The sequence below is a fragment of the Osmerus eperlanus genome, chromosome 12 (assembly GCF_963692335.1).
Source record: "Osmerus eperlanus chromosome 12, fOsmEpe2.1, whole genome shotgun sequence".
NCBI lineage: Eukaryota > Metazoa > Chordata > Actinopteri > Osmeriformes > Osmeridae > Osmerus > Osmerus eperlanus.
The window spans coordinates 18,037,647-18,051,092 of NC_085029.1; the positions used below are offsets into that span (position 1 = coordinate 18,037,647).

At 47.1% G+C, this 13,446-nt stretch overlaps 1 protein-coding gene across 3 annotated transcripts; it reads left to right on the plus strand.

Annotated features, from left to right (window-relative positions):
• Nucleotides 1–4,792: 4,792 nt before the first annotated feature.
• Nucleotides 4,793–13,276, plus strand: LOC134031817 (RUN domain-containing protein 3A-like). 3 transcript variants are annotated; one of them, XM_062475541.1, is made up of 11 exons: nucleotides 4,793–5,143; nucleotides 7,620–7,735; nucleotides 7,813–7,940; nucleotides 8,146–8,231; nucleotides 8,418–8,507; nucleotides 9,164–9,244; nucleotides 9,735–9,900; nucleotides 10,648–10,856; nucleotides 11,534–11,653; nucleotides 11,770–11,876; nucleotides 12,099–13,276. In XM_062475541.1, the coding sequence occupies exons 1-11, from the start codon at nucleotides 5,037–5,039 to the stop codon at nucleotides 12,239–12,241; spliced, it is 1,353 nt and encodes a 450-aa protein (XP_062331525.1). In that variant the 5' UTR covers nucleotides 4,793–5,036; the 3' UTR covers nucleotides 12,242–13,276. The 3 variants fall into 3 exon arrangements, with proteins under 3 accessions (XP_062331525.1, XP_062331526.1, XP_062331527.1); XM_062475542.1 differs by having other exon boundaries at nucleotides 10,699–10,856; nucleotides 12,099–13,274; XM_062475543.1 differs by having other exon boundaries at nucleotides 10,699–10,856; nucleotides 11,773–11,876; nucleotides 12,099–13,274.
• Nucleotides 13,277–13,446: the final 170 nt, after the last annotated feature.

Sequence of the window (13,446 nt, forward strand, 5' to 3'; positions counted from 1 at the left end):
TCTCTATTCATTACCTGACTGAATAAGAGAATGTTATTTTTGAACCAGATCTAAAAAGAGATATGTATAAAATGTCTTTGTTATTCCAAATAAAGCATCTTCTAGGAGATAGTGTTTATAAGCTAATGTCCACGCCAAGAGTTCTTGCTGATGAAATCTTTCAAATTTCACTGGAATTTTGTCAATAGAATAGTTACTTATTTTTTTTTTAAAAGGCCACCTACTAATTGAAACAAAGTTGGGGAAGGCGTTCCACATTTTGTCTCTCTTCTTCAAGTATTGTGTAATCCAATTAATTTTGAATACATTATTTAATGTGTCATAACTTAGTACTTCCAAACCTCCACTTTCCTTCAAATTGTATAATACCTCTTAAATAATGTGGTTTCCTTCTCTAAATAAAATCAAAAAGTAATTTGTCAACATTTTTTCACTGAGAAGTCCATCATTGCCTGGAGACCGATTATCTTTCAAACATCCAATGCAGTCCTTAATTTCTCCCAATTTTATTTCCTCATCACGAAATCATTTTAAATCCTTGTTAATATTTTGTGCTCTCCCATAACACCTCCCAAAAACGTATCCAAATCATAGTTAATTAAATTAGAGGTATAGAGATTTTTATAACATGTTGAGATATCTGCTTAGGATCCTGTGATACTGTATTGTTTATGCGCAGTTTGTTTACTGAAAACAACTCTCCATTTTTTTTTCTAAACTAAAAAAATATTTAGTATTCTTTTCCCATTCTAGCCATCTATGCCTTGATCTTATAAATGCCCCTCTTGCTTTCTCTTCATAAATATTGTCTAACTGTTTGTTATGATGAAAGTTAAAGTAATTCTTGGGAAGTTAAATTCCCTTTGTTGGAAAGCTATGATTTATTTTGTAATTCTACATTCGGTTTCTCTTTTATTAAAAGCTATTTCTTTCCCCATTGATTGCCAAATTCCTAATTTCATATTTTGTGAGCTCCCAATATTTTCCAAAAGATATTCATGACATTAGCCTGGGCCCAATAACTCTCAATAATCTTTACAGCTTCCATTTTAAAGTTCATTTTCTAACAACATATTGAGTTTCCAGTATCCTCCATTTGCTTTAAAGTTGGTACCATATATATTTATTTTGATTGCTATGCCTTTATGATCAGTTAAGACAGACGGCTCTATAGACACAGACTGAACATACTCTTCTAGTGTGTCTGAAATTTAAAAATAATCGATGTGTATGACTCCATGTATACATAATTTGGTTTGGATTTTTATAACGGCAGATATCTAGCAACCCAATGCGAGAACATACATTTTGTATTTCACATGTACCATTACTTTTTGGGGCCATCTAATAATTAATTATTTACACAATTAAAGTCCCCTCCCCATATCATTTTAGCAGCGGGGAATTTTTTTCCTCATGTGTCAATTTTGAATCAATGTTTGCAAAAAATATATTGTTTTGTTGTTTGTTATTGGTGGCATATGAGTTCACTAAAATATAATGTGACTGATTAAATTCTACTCAACAATCTTCAAGAATAATCTCCCTCATGGCCAAGAACCTGGCCTTTAAAATTCCCTTTGAGTATGGCGTCCCCTGCTGACCTATTGCTACCGTGGGCAAACCAAATGTCATTACCCCATTGACTTCTCCAAAACCTCTCGTCTTCATTACCAGCCTGCATTTCCTGCACATTTCCCTGAACTATATAAAAAACTACCCACTACGCACGCCCCCCGAAGAGAACGCCCCACTACGCACGCCCCCCGAAGAGAACGCCCCACTACGCACGCCCCCCGAAGAGAACGCCCCACTACGCACGCCCCCCGAAGAGAACGCCTTTGAAACACTAGACTTCCTCGGAGGAAGTTCCTCCCCATAGGCAGGCCCACTGGGATTGATCAAATCCCCAGTGTGTGCGTTTCCAGTCCAATTGGTGAATCAACACGTCAATTTTGTAAAACAGTATAGTCCACAGAAGAAAAGTCCACCAAAATGCATGCCTACGGTAAAAATGGAGAGATGACGAAGAGAACTACAAGGAATGCCAGTATCCAACCATTTGTAAAATGGTACTGCTATAATCGTGAACATCGCATCTAGTAGATGGGGTAGGACTACAAGATGAGAAGACTTGGAAGGAGCATCAGTGTCAAACTGTTTGTAAAAAATGGTACTACTATTAACGTAAAATCCTGTTTGCCACAGACCACTAGTAGATGGGGGTAGGGCCACAGGATGTGAAGACTTGGAAAGGGCATCAGTAGGGTCATCAGTGTCAAGCTATTTGTGAAATGGTACTACCCTTACCTTGGATCCCGCCCTCTGCATACAGAAAATTACTGGGGTAGAATCGTCTGCGGGGTGCCAATGGAAAACCTGGCCGGCGAGGTGGGTGGGTACAATGACACCCAAAGTGTGGAGCACAATATGCTGTGCAAGAGGAAGTTTTCCAAGAGAATACATTTCTCATGGGGGAGCGAAGTGCTAGGAACCAGGGAGGCAAAAGCGTATCCTGGGGTATGGGTTTGATCACACCCCTTGGGCTAAAGGGTGATGATCAGGATCAGTCAAGGTGTAGTGCAGTGGTGCATGAGTGGGGCTACCCCCCGTAAAAGACTGGGCTACGATCAAGGTCCTGAGCCCTGGACCACCACATCCTGCGTGCTGTCCCGAGTGGGACGCAGGAGGGCCACATACTTACCGCCCACCCAAACAGACTGCTTGTTAACACCGCAAGGTTACCACAGCCTGCCCGGAGAGGGCCTGAAGAACCACTTACCCAGACAGACTGCTTGTGATCACAGCCTTCCCAGAGTGGATCAAAGTCTCCCATCCACCGAGACAAGCTGCCCCCGTCACAGCTTGCCCAGCGGTGGCTAAGGAGAGTGCTGGTGGAAGGGAGGCAAGATTCTAAATCTTGGAACACCCTACAAGCTTCTACCAGCGGCTAAGGGCCTAAGGGTATCGGCGGGTGACTCCTGGGAATATGTCCCATTGAGCTAACCCTCTGGACCCATCAAGCTTCTACCGACGCTAACTATACCTTGGAAAAGCTCAGAATCTCTCATACTCACCAAAACCGCAGGAATCGGGGTCTGGAACCACCGAGTCAGAAGTCTGCCGAGTGATCCAGAAGTGGCCCTGAATCGTCCCAGGGAGACCCCAACCACCGGGGTAGCAAACCTGCAGTTTGTAAACCTTCAGCAGTAACATAACCCCCCCCCCCAATACAGTTAACCTGCACAGTTTAGAGTGGCCTTTTATTGTGGCCAGCCTAAGGCACACCTGTGCAATAATCATGCTGTCTAATCAGCATCTTGATATGCCACACCTGTGAGGTGGATGGATTATCTTGGCAAAGGAGAAGTGCTCACTAACACAGATTTAGACAGATTTGTGAACAATATTTGAAAGAAATAAACCTTTTGTGTACATACAAAAGGTCTTACATCTTTGAGTTCAGCTCATGAAAAAAGGGGGCAAAAACAAAAGTGTTGCGTTTATCATTTTGGTCGGTGTAGTTTTGACGTTTGAAGCATTGAACGTCATCATTCACGTGGTTACAAGCTCCAAAACACTTTTTTCGAAACTGTACAGGCACGCTCTACGTTTGGGTACGTCATATCCGTATTTTCTATGCTGCGGTGGCCCAAAAACCTGGACCACGTTATTCCTCAAGTAATCACCAAAGTAACTTTACATGACAAAGAACGCAGTGGAGTAGGCTATGTGAACAATGCAGTATGTGTAGCTTTCGCGTATATGTACATACATGTAAGAAACCGGGGACACGTGCACACAGTACACACCAAACGAATGCAGGACACTTGTGGAAGCCATTTAGCGTATGTGTACACGTACTTAGCGGGAAGTATATTTTGGCGTTTACCTGAAAAGGTGATGTCGCACTGCTATTACAATGTAACACGGATCATGCGCCTCATCTAGTGGTCAACTCGTGGAAGTACATCAGTGATATTTCTACTCTGTTCTCCCCTCCTCCTTTCACTGTGTGAAAAAAACGTTTTAAAAGGTTTAATATATATATATATTAAAAAGGTTTAGGAACGTTGAACGAATATTTTCGAAAAAAAGTTTCAAAGGTTAAAAAATATTTTCGGTTTGCATCATTGATGAGTAGCTTACTTGATTATGACTACTGTACTCTATTGTACTCTGCTCTGCTTTACTCAACTCTGTTCAGTGCTTCTCTGATCTCCTCTCCTTTCACTGTGTGTGAAAACATATTTTCAAAAACAAGTTTAGAAAGGTTGAACATTTTTTTTTTTTTTTTTTTGGAAAAAAAGTTTGGAAATGTTCCAAAAATATTTTCGAAAAAGGGTTTTAAAAGGTTTAATTAATATTTTCGAAAAAAAGTTTTTAAGGGTTGAACACATTTTAGAAAATAAATAAATATGTTTGCATCATTGATGAGGACTATACTCGACTGTACTCTGCTCTGCTTAACTCTGTTTTAGGCTTCTCTGTTCTCTCCCCTCTTTTCATCTCGAAAGTTTCGAAAGGCAGAATAAAGATTTTTTGTAAGTATTTTATGAATGAGACAGTTGGCGATGTTGATATGACTGAAAATAGAGAGATTCCTGATCACCCATGGTCATAAATGAGGGAGAATGATTATTTCATGTTAGAGCAATAGCCCCTCCAAATGTCTGTGCACATCCCTGGTCCAAAGTATGCTGCTTACTCGTCATCATATTCAGTGAGGTCATGATGATGTATTCAGTGAGGTCATGATGATGTAAAACTAGAGGCGGGGTCAACCAGACCTGGGATAAGGGTGACAGGACAGGTTTCATGTCGCACGGACTGGATATCATATTATCCATTGTCACTGATAGTGTATATGTACCTGGGGCTTCGCCGGGACTGGAAGGCAAAGAGCGATCAGGTTTCGGATGCGCCTCTTGCGTTTTCACTGGGAACCGGAGAACGTATGAGAAGAGTGTTTTGCAAGGGAGGGGTTCCCGTGATTCAGGAGCGAAGCAGTGGGCCGGTCGCTGAGCCGTCTCAGGATGGAGCCGGGCTGTGTGCAGGCAACGATGGCTACGGTAGATGTTTCGAAGACAGCCTCGTCTCGGAACGTGGCGGTAGAACGCAAGAACCTCATAACCGTGTGCAGGTAAGGCGTTGAATATCCGATATGCTCGAGACTATTACAACAGCATTAGCCAGGTATTCCTTCGTGCTAGCAGGTTCTTGTAGACGCAGCTGATGTATGTTCATAATCGTGTTTGTCATGACATTAGAAATATTTGTAAATATTTGTCATTTTTAAGGCAACAGAATAATATCCCATAATTTACCGTCACTATTTTCTGCTCCACAACAGAAAATAGTCACCATGAAAACTGACGTCATCCTTAAAGCCAATCATACTAGTGACTGTAACAACGGCTTGGGTAGGGTTTTTCTCGAGCGACCCTCTAGTTGAAGTAAAGGTGCGTTTAGCGGCTTTCTACAGTTTCATTTTAGTCCGTCTCATCCACTTGACTTTTGTGGTAACTTCCGTCAATTCGAAAGATAAAATTTATTTTTGCTTCATGGATGGTGCCGTTGCTATGACGACAACCTTCTAGGGGCAAGGACATATCTGGTACCCTGGGGAGTCAGGGCACGCACACACACAGAGGCAGGTCTTTAAGCTGTTCACAAGTAAAGCAGACACTTTGCTGTGTTAGCAGAAAATAAGAGATTGAAGACCCACAGTTAGATTTTTTTAATTGAAATGTTTATTCCTAAAAAATTGTCCTTATCTGCATCTTAGCAGACAACACCCTCAGAACGAACACAGACAGGAAGTCAGCTGCCTCACTAACCTTAACCCTAAACCATGGGTAGGCCTATCGCACAGGGGTACAGCTGTTGACTACAGATCAAGTGGTTGCAGGTTCAGATCCCCCTTTCTACGTCACCAAGGAAAAAAGTGTCTCCTTAATAAATACACGATTATTATTATAACTAACCAGCAGTAGCCTTGGTTGCTAATGGTCCAGTGTTAACCGAGGGAGTGATGCTCCAGGCGTCCTGAGACAGCTGGCCAGGCCCCCCGAGGCTGGCCGAGGCCCCCCGAGGCTGGCCAGGCCCCCCGAGGCTGGCCAGGCCCCCCGAGGCTGGCCAGGCCCCCCGAGGCTGGCCAGGCCCCCCGAGGCTGGCCAGGCCCCCCGAGGCTGGCCAGGCCCCCCGAGGCTGGCCAGGCCCCCCGAGGCTGGCCAGCCTCGGGGGGCCTGGCCAGGCCCCCCGAGGCTGGCCAGGCCCCCCGAGGCTGGCCAGGCCCCCCGAGGCTGGCCAGGCCCCCCGAGGCTGGCCAGGCCCCCCGAGGCTGGCCAGGCCCCCCGAGGCTGGCCAGGCCCCCCGAGGCTGGCCGAGGCCCCCCGAGGCTGGCCGAGGCCGCGGGGACTGAAGGAGACATTGTTGTCCTCTGAACAATGGAGAATGAAATCACGCCTCTCTGGGGCTGTTCTCCAACAATGGTTAGCATGAGCATCAAGTGTTCGTCAGGAGACTGGTCTGTTAGTATCTGTGCAGTATGTGTGTGTGTACCATGTGTACTGTGTGTGTGCAGTATGTGTGTGTACCATGTGTACTGTGTGTGCAGTATGTGTGTGTGTACCATGTGTACTGTGTGTGCAGGAAGTCTGCCTTTTTTAGAAGGTGTAGACAGACATCTTGAATGTTGTCTTTGTCAAGTTTCACTCCTCAGAATTGCTCCTCTGACTGGACAAGGTAGACTTGGAAGGGTTCATGTGGTTAAAAGACTTCATGAAATATTTATCATCAAAGGAAGTAATATTGGAAAAAGAAATCTCCAGGGACAGATAAAATAGCAGGATGGAAGCTTGTGTCCTGTGGTGCCATTACAGGTCAGCACAAAGGAACATATTCACAGGGACAATAATTTACAGTCTAGCTTAATAACATCTTCCCATATCAAACCTAGTCTACAACTATGAGGTTATTCAGTCACATAAATCTGCAGTGTTGTGGAGAACGCTCACCCCAGGGCGGTGTCTGTCAGTCTTGCCCTCGCCCTCAGGGCGCTGTCTGTCAGTCTTGCCCTCGCCCTCAGGGCGCTGTCTGTCAGTCTTGCCCTCGCCCTCAGGGCGCTGTCTGTCAGTCTTGCCCTCGCCCTCAGGGCGCTGTCTGTCAGTCTTGCCCTCGCCCTCAGGGCGCTGTCTGTCAGTCTTGCCCTCGCCCTCAGGGCGCTGTCTGTCAGTCTTGCCCTCGCCCTCAGGGCGCTGTCTGTCAGTCTTGCCCTCGCCCTCAGGGCGCTGTCTGTCAGTCTTGCCCTCGCCCTCAGGGCGCTGTCTGTCAGTCTTGCCCTCGCCCTCAGGGCGCTGTCTGTCCAGAGGACCTGGATTGCTGAGAGCTGCATCACTGTGTTCCCCCTGAGGGGGTCACGTCACACATCTCACTAGCTGCCGCTAAACGGTCATCATTCGAGTATTACGTTCTTACAGAGCTACGTTTAGAAAGAGGGCAAGCCGGTGGCTCACTGGGCAGAGCGCTTTAACCACTCAGGCTGAGGCTGGACCCAGGGGCCATGTCCTGCATGTCTTCTCGTCTTGAGGGTGCTGATGGTGAGTTTCTCTCCTCAGGTTCTCGGTGAAGACTCTGCTGGAGAAGTCCACGGCCGAGCCCATCGATGACACGTCCGAGGAGTTCATCAACCTTGCTTCCATCTTGGAGCACATCCTGAGCCATCGCTTCAAAGGTAACAACCTGACCCCTGGTCCGGACCACTAAACCTGACCCCTATCTTGACCCCTGACCTCTGTGGTGTTCTGTCAGGGACGGGAAGCTGGTTTGACGGACAGCGTAGCTACTGGGACTTCATCCGTCTGGCCTGTAGCAAAGTTCCCAACAGCTGCATCAGCAGCATAGAGAACATGGAGAACATCAGTTCCTCCCGTGCCAAGGCAAGAACCACAACATCCTGTGTGTTTCTGTGTGTTGACTGGGTGTTTCTGTGTCTGACTGTGTGTTTCTGTGTGTTGACTGTGTGTTTCTGTGTCTGACTGTGTGTTTCTGTGTGTTGACTGGGTGTTTCTGTGTCTGACTGTGTGTTTCTGTGTGTTGACTGGGTGTTTCTGTGTCTGATTGTGTGTTTCTGTGCTGCTCCAGGGTAGAGCCTGGGTCCGGGTGGCCCTAATGGAGAAGAGGCTGTCTGAGTACATAGCCACGGCTCTGAGGGACAGCAGAACCACACGGTGGCTAACCCTGTGCAGACCACAACATGACCGCAAGCAACCATGAACATCCATTCACAACCATAACATTCTTCCTGGTCAAAACAGATGAACAAACACATGAAAAGGAAGCACTGACACCATGCAACCGTACCACAGCAACACTACTATAAAGAAAGGTTCCAAGTGTGTGTGTGTGTGTTCCAGGAGGTTCTATGCAGAGGGAGCCATCATGCTGAGAGAAGAAGCCACAGTGCTGACCGGGATGCTGATCGGTCTTGGAGCCCTAGACTTCAGGTAGACCTGCTCCTAATGTACCCTCTAGTATAGAGCTAGACTTTAGGTAGACCTGCTCCTAATGTACCCTCTAGTATAGAGCTAGACTTCAGGTAGACCTGCTCCTAATGTACCCTCTAGTATAGAGCTAGACTTCAGGTAGACCTGCTCCTAATGTACCCTCTAGTATAGAGCTAGACTTCAGGTAGACCTGCTCCTAATGTACCCTCTAGTATAGAGCTAGACTTCAGGTAGAGCTGCTCCTAATGTACCCTCTAGTATAGAGCTAGACTTCAAGTAGACCTGCTCCTAATGTACCCTCTAGTATAGAGCTAGACTTCAGGTAGACCTGCTCCTAATGTACCCTCTAGTATAGAGCTAGACTTCAGGTAGACCTGCTCCTAATGTACCCTCTAGTATAGAGCTAGACTTCAGGTAGACCTGCTCCTAATGTACCCTCTAGTATAGAGCTAGACTTCAGGTAGACCTGCTCCTAATGTACCCTCTAGTACATTAGGAGGTAGACCTTGTCCTAATGTACCTTCTAGTATAGAGATATTTTCCAGGAAGAATGAGTCGCTGACATTATCTTCACGATGATCTCAGGCCACCCCAGGGGTCTGGATGATGCAGCCCTCTGATGTTCTCCAATGTTCTATGATGTTCTCTGGCCTCAGTTTCTGCTTGAAAGGGGAGGCCCTGGATGGGAAATCATCAGCTGTGATTGACTACACCCCCTACCTGAAGTTCACCCAGAGGTAGCGCCACGCAACCCTCCACACACCAGCCAATACACAGTCATCAAAGCTACCACAGGAAATGATACCTCATTTCACACACACAGTACACAGGATCCATTCTCTGTGTGAAACAAACTAAAGAATTATAAAAATGCAGCCTCATGTTGACAGTTGTTCAATGGGGATATCTGTCAAACATTATCCTTGATTTAAATGTCAGTAAGCTGCTGGGTTGTGACCTTGTCTAGTGAATCTCGCTGTAGTACATCACTGTCAGGATCCAAGTGTTGGAGGGTTACAGTGATGTTCTAGGATGCTGTACCTGATGTGACATACTGTCCACCATGCAGACAGTCAGGTAGCAGGGGTAGAAATACATTACATTTTGAAAACCACTCCAACGTTATCGTTTATTAATTTAGCTGACGTTTTCTCCCAAATTGACAAATAGTAGGAAGTAGAGGTTTGGGCTGTTATGCTAAACTATGATGTGTACATGTGTGTGTAGCTATGACTACCAGAGTGACGAGGATGACAGGCGTAGCCTTGACAGCAGCACCAGCGACGACAGCGCCCCAGAGCATCCCTACGTTCCCTTGGTGACGGACGAGGAGAGCTGGAGCACCAAATGCCGCAAGATGGAGCAGAGGTTCAAGATTGTCTATGCTCAGAAGGTGGGCGGCCATCTTGGTCCCCAGAGTAGTCTATACACAGAAGGTGGGCGGCCATCTTGGTCCCCAGAGTAGTCTATACACAGAAGCTGGGCGGCCATCTTGGTCCCCAGAGTAGTCTATACAGGGAGTCAGGTGGCTGAGCGGTTAGGGAAGCGGGCTAGTAATCAGAAGGTTGCCAGTTCCATTCCCGGCCGTGCCAAATGACGTTGTGTCCTTGGGAAAGGCACTTCACCCTACTTGCCTCGGGGGGAATGTCCCTGTACTTACTGTAAGTCGCTCTGGATAAGAGCGTCTGCTAAATGACTAAATGTAAATGTAAAATGTATACACAGAAGCTGGGCAGCCATCTTGGTCCCCAGAGTAGTCTATACACAAAAGCTGGGCGGCCATCTTACATTTACATTTAGTCATTTAGCAGACGCTCTTATCCAGAGCGACTTACAATAACAGGGACTTTCCCCCGAGGCAAGTAGGGTGAAGTGCCTTGCCCAAGGACACAACGTCATTTGGCACAGCCGGTAACCGGTGACGAACCGGTAACCTTCAGATTACTAGCCCGACTCCCTAACCGCTCAGCCACCTGACTCCCTATCTTGGTCTTGCTACAAGTCTGGCGAGTAGCTCTATGTCCAGAATAAGTCTGTACAGAGTAGATCTATACAGAATAAGTCTGTACCGAGTAGATCTAGTACTAGCATACTAGCATACTATCCCCTGAGTGTCAGCGTGAGTGTGTATCCGCCCCAGTTTGGCCCCAGCTCCCCAGCAGTGCTGACGTGGGGGTGGTGTGGCATGCAGGGCTACCTGGAGGAGCTGGTGCGTCTGCGGGAGAGCCAGCTAGAGAGGGCGGAGGCGGAGGCCCGCAGGCTGAGCGCTCGTCTGGACAGGCTGCAGCAGCACAGCCTGCAGGAGAGGAGAGAGCTGGAGGCCATCATACTGGAGCTGCAGGAGCAGCTGTGAGGACACACACACACTGATACACACACACATGCTGATGCACACACACACTGATGCACAAACACACACGCTGATGCACATACACATGCTGAGCCACACACACACATTTTGACACACACACACACACACTGAAAAACAAATGTTGACACAAGCACTCACATGTTTATGTTTACATTTAGTCATTTAGCAGACGCTCTTATCCAGAGCGGGGGAGTCAGGTGGGAGAGTCAGGTGGCTGAGCGGTTAGGGAAGCGGGCTAGTAATCTGAAGGTTGCATGTTCGATTCCCGGCCGTGACAAATGACGTTGTGTCCTTGGGCAAGGCACTTCACCCTACTTGCCTCGGGGTAATGTCCCTGTACTTACTGTAAGTCGCTCTGGATAAGAGCGTCTGCTAAATGACTAAAATGTAAATGAGCGACTTACAGAAAGTACAGGGACATTCTCCCCAAGGCAAGTAGGGTGAAGTGCCTTGCTCAAGGACACAACGTCATTTTGCAAAGCCGGAATCGAACCAGCAACCTTTGGATTACTAGCCCAATTCCCTAACCGCTCAGCCACCTGACTCCCCATGTTAACACACATGCATACAGACACATGCTGTCAGTGCAAACAATTCTCACATGACATAAACGTGTGGATGCAGCCACCTCTAATCGCTGCTCTTGTGTTTGCAGGACAAGCCTTATTCCATGTGACTCCAACCATTTGTCCAAAGACCTGTCAATCCCTCTGGTCAACCAATGGCCAGTGCTCCAGCCCTTCAACAACCATGAAGAGGGGAAGTTGTTCCACAGGTACAGCATATCATTTTCTGGTCTGTCATGTTGAGTGTGGTTGCCGTTCCAACCGTGGTGAGCGTGGTTGCCCTGCCAACCGTGGTGAGCGTGGTTGCCGTGCCTCTGCCTCCCAGCAGGAGGAGCCCTCCCAGCCCGGAGCTGCTGTCGGTGGAGATCAGCCTGGACTCCGACTCCCAGCAGGCAGAACACAAACACAACCCAGAGACATGGGGCACCGCAGGTAGCTCTCGTTCTCTCTCTCTCTCTCTCTCTCTCTCTCTCTCTCTCACTCACACACACACACAGGAAGGATAAGATCAGTTTAAAGTGTGTCAGATGTAAGCATCTCTATAAAGTTCAGGTGTTGACAGGTGCACCCTCTCTCTCTCTCTCTCTCTCTCTGTCTCTCTCTCTCTCTCTCTGTCTCTCTCTCTCTCTGTCTCTCTCTCTGTCTCTCTCCCAGATGAGGACTTTCCTCCCTCCCTGGAGGGTCTATGTGGCTCGCTGGTCTCTCTGCCCGGCTGCAAGTCTCTCTCCAGCCTGCGCTCAAGCGAGTGCCTGGTCCACATCAGCACTGAGAACAGCCCTGCCCTCTCGCCCAGCTAGGGGGCGCTAGAGGGCCCCTCCAGACACTGTTAGCTCCAATCTCCATGACAAACAAGACTGCTGCTGGGAGAACAGGACGTTCTACAGTTCGATTCTCCGAGATCCTCTCCTCTCTCCACCTCGGCTCCAGAACCGGCCCTGAAGGCTCAGACTAAGCCCCCGTCTGACCTCCTCTCCAGACTGTGAGAGCTGCCATCCCTGACTGAGGGACTCTGGGTGTACCGGTGTGTTGGGACTCCATGTGTGTCAACCTCCCCATAGTAGAGCTGCACAGTTGCCCCTTCGTTGTGTTAGTGTTGCTGGATCCTCTGGCATGCCCAGGAGCTGCTTGCTGTGGTACAGGCTGAGCAAAGCCATTACATCCTGCATCCATATTCCTCTGACCAACACATGTAACCTTGCTAGGGTTGGGGAACTGTATTAACCTGTCGGCCCATTTGTCTTTGTCTGATCAGTCTGTCGGTAGAACCAGGGTGCCCTCAGCCAACTGTGGCATCGCTGGAGCTAGTGTGTTTGTGTCTGTGAGATCATTCAGAACAAACATCATTCTGTACTGTTATTAAATGATTAATGGTAGAGTCAACCAAGAGGGAAAGGATTCATATGATTCTGGTGGAGAGGGACGATAAGGAGAGTAACTGAATTATTGTAATAGTGTCTCCTATGCTGGCACAGCATGAGAGTTCAGTCACAGCCTGTATCCAGGGTTACAGGTTATGGCTGAAACTGTGAAGAAATACAGTCTTGGTTGTTGAACAAAACTGTTCTAGTGTTACAACCAGAGACTCTCTCCTACTCAGACCTCTGCCCGCCTGGCCACAGGGTTTGAGAGAACAGTCTCAGTAAGGAGGGGGGAAGGTTTTTTGATGATTGCTGAGTGTAGATTTGATTTTCTTCTGTGTACTATTTTTCTGTTGCTTTATGATTTCTTCATGGTCACGATGACATTTAATTCATATTGATCGTGTTATTCTCTGTCTTGAAAGGGGATTTGGAGCTTGAGAGGAATCATGTCATCTAAAAACTGCAATAAAAACTGCCTTTGGTTAAACATAACTTTTGTTGTACTCAACTTCTGCTTTAAGTTTTGCCTCTTTTATTTTTAAAGGAATCTTTATTGGGAACATTTCTGATTAAATGTGTAAATCTGTGGTATAGTTTACTGGCAAGAGCAATACCATCGGAAAATACAGTCATTGTATTGT

Coding starts and splice junctions, on each gene's coding strand:
- LOC134031817 (XM_062475541.1), top strand. CDS start 5,037: ATGGAGCCGGGCTGTGTGCAGGCAACGATGGCTACGGTAGATGTTTCG. Junction 7,736..7,812: donor CCTGAGCCATCGCTTCAAAG/GTAACAACCTGA, acceptor GTGTTCTGTCAG/GGACGGGAAGCTGGTTTGAC. Junction 9,245..9,734: donor TACCTGAAGTTCACCCAGAG/GTAGCGCCACGC, acceptor ATGTGTGTGTAG/CTATGACTACCAGAGTGACG.